Raw genomic sequence first — 2642 nt, 5'->3', positions numbered from 1 at the left:
ATTTGTTTACCAGAGTAAATCTTGAAGGTTTGGCAGTAGATGGAATATTTGAAAAAATAATGAGTAGTTTGGTGTAACTAATGAAAGGTGATGGAGTAAAAAGAATTTGGAGTTTACTTCTTAATACTCCCAGTTAACAATCATATCTTCTCTGGAATAAAGTAGAGGAGATTAATAAAGATTTAACTTGGTGGTAGAGAAGAACTTTCACATGACAGCTACCAATTTTTATGTGTGATTACATTTCAAAGGCTATGGTATTATTAGGTTAGCTTTAATACTAAAGTAAAATAGGTTGAATCAATTTATTCTATTTTAAGTTATTTCCATTAATATAACTACCATAATTTACGTTTATCTTATTTCTTCATTTAGGTAGCAAAGATTACAAACCAATGATGTATGGAAAAAATTACTCTGTGGTGTCAGAATTTATATTCCTGGGACTCACCAGTTCTTGGGAGATCCAACTTCTTATCTTTGTGTTTACATCTATAATTTATATGGGAAGCATGATGGGAAACTCCTTTATTATAATCACTGTGATTTTTGACTCTCATTTACACTCTCCTATGTACTTCCTGTTGGCTAACCTCTCCTTTATTGACATGGGAGTTTCTTCTGTGTCTTCTCCTAAGTTGATTTATGACCTTTTCAGAAAACGTAAAGTCATCTCTTTTAGTGGCTGTATTACTCAAATATTCTTCATCCATGTCATTGGGGGTGTGGAGATGGTGCTGCTCATAGCCATGGCCTTTGACAGATATGTAGCTATATGTAAACCTCTCCACTATCTGACCATCATGAATCCAAGAATGTGCATTTTCTTTTTAGTGACTGCCTGGATAATAGGCCTTATCCATTCCCTGGTACAACTGGCCTTTGTGATAAACTTGCCCTTCTGTGGTCCTAATGTGATGGACAGCTTTTACTGTGATCTTCCTCGGTTTATCAAGCTTGCCTGTACAGACACATCTCAACTAGAGTTCTTGGTCACAGCCAACAGTGGATTCATCTCTGTGGGCTCCTTCATCATACTAATCATTTCATATATTATCATTATTCTCACTGTTCAAAAGCATTCTGCAACTGGATCATCTAAGGCTTTATCTACGCTATCAGCTCACATCACAGTGGTAGTCTTGTTCTTTGGTCCTCTGATATTTTTCTATACCTGGCCATCTCCTTCCACTCATCTAGATAAGTTTCTGGCCATCTTTGATGCAGTTCTCACTCCTTTACTAAATCCTATCATTTATACACTTAGAAATCAAGAGATGAAGGTGGCAATGAAAAGAGTATGTAGACAAATAATAAATTATAGAAAGATATCTTAGGTGATGCCTGTGTTGTCTGAGTTGCTGCTGATAAAAGATATTTATTGTTGAAGATCAAGTTCAGAGACAAGCCTTTCTTTGTCCTGCCTTAACTTGATTACATACATTGATATTGATTTATTTTGAGGACATCTCTTTTGAAAAGAGAGATTATTATATAAAATTGATTATGATAAAAGATTATAATAATATTGAACTTTCATTCCTAAGGAATAATATGTATATGAATAATAATTAGAGTACACATTATAGAATTACATTTTATATTGATTAAATATAAACTTTGATAGGCAAATTCTATTACTTCCAGAGTAAATATTAAGTAAGCATTTTTACTAGCCTAACTGCTGCTATGCCAAGAATTCTTGAAATTTTGTAATTGAGAATGACTAATCACATTTTTTTTTTGTTTTTTCGGCCATACTCAGTGACACTCAGGGGTTACTCCTGGCTATGTGCTCAGAACTCGCTCTTGGCTTAGAGGACCATATTGGATGCTGGGGGATCAAACCATGGTCCGTCCTAGGCTAGCATGGGCAAGGCAGACACTTCTCTCCTTGTGCCACCACTCCAGCCCCTAATCACATATGATTATCTTAGCAACTAACAAAATTGATGAACTTTTACAATATAATTCTCACAAGCTACATATATCCTACTCACATCTTTTAAAGTCCAATAGAGGAAAGTGAGTATATTCAGTAATTTTCTTTAATGCTATAGATAGTCTAGAAAGTCAATAGAGATTTAGGAAGAAGACACAATACATAATCCATATTCAATGTTTCTATATTCACTATTTTTAAACTAACTAAAGATCCAGTATACTACATGTAAAATAGCCTTCAATAGGCTAAATTGGCTAATAGGCTAATAGGACTAAAATTGGTTAACTATTTATATATATAATTTATTTGTTTATTTTTAAATTTTATTTTCTGTTATTTTTTTTTTGGTTGGTTGGTTTTTTTTGGGGGGGCCACCTGGCGGCACTCAGGAGTTACTTTTGGCTCTGTGCTCAGAAATCATTCCTGGCTTGAGAAAGCATTTGGAATGCTGAGGGATTATCAAACCCACATTTCTCCTGGGTCAGCCTTGTACAAGGCAAATGCCCTACCACTTTGCTACCATTTGACCCTAAATTTTATTTTCTTGAAACTATTGTGATCTATAAAGTTCTTCATAGTTGAATTTCAGATATACAGTGAAGTAGGGCTGTTCTCACCACCAGTGTTGACTCCCTCCATCAATGTTCCCAGAGTGCATCTTATAACACCACACATTGCCCTTTTGTCTACCATATAA

The 2642-nt window shown here is 34.6% G+C and overlaps 1 protein-coding gene across 1 annotated transcript; it reads left to right on the top strand.

Annotated features, from left to right (window-relative positions):
• Positions 1-398: 398 nt before the first annotated feature.
• On the top strand, positions 399-1337 carry LOC126001394 (olfactory receptor 4F21-like). Its single transcript, XM_049768653.1, has one exon. It carries the CDS (start codon positions 399-401, stop codon positions 1335-1337), a length of 939 nt encoding a protein of 312 aa, XP_049624610.1.
• Positions 1338-2642: the final 1305 nt, after the last annotated feature.

Source organism: Suncus etruscus, chromosome 2, assembly GCF_024139225.1.
Source record: "Suncus etruscus isolate mSunEtr1 chromosome 2, mSunEtr1.pri.cur, whole genome shotgun sequence".
In the NCBI taxonomy this organism is placed as follows: domain Eukaryota; kingdom Metazoa; phylum Chordata; class Mammalia; order Eulipotyphla; family Soricidae; genus Suncus; species Suncus etruscus.
The sequence above is the reverse complement of the archived record's forward strand: the minus strand, read 5'-3'. Positions and strand labels throughout refer to the sequence as shown.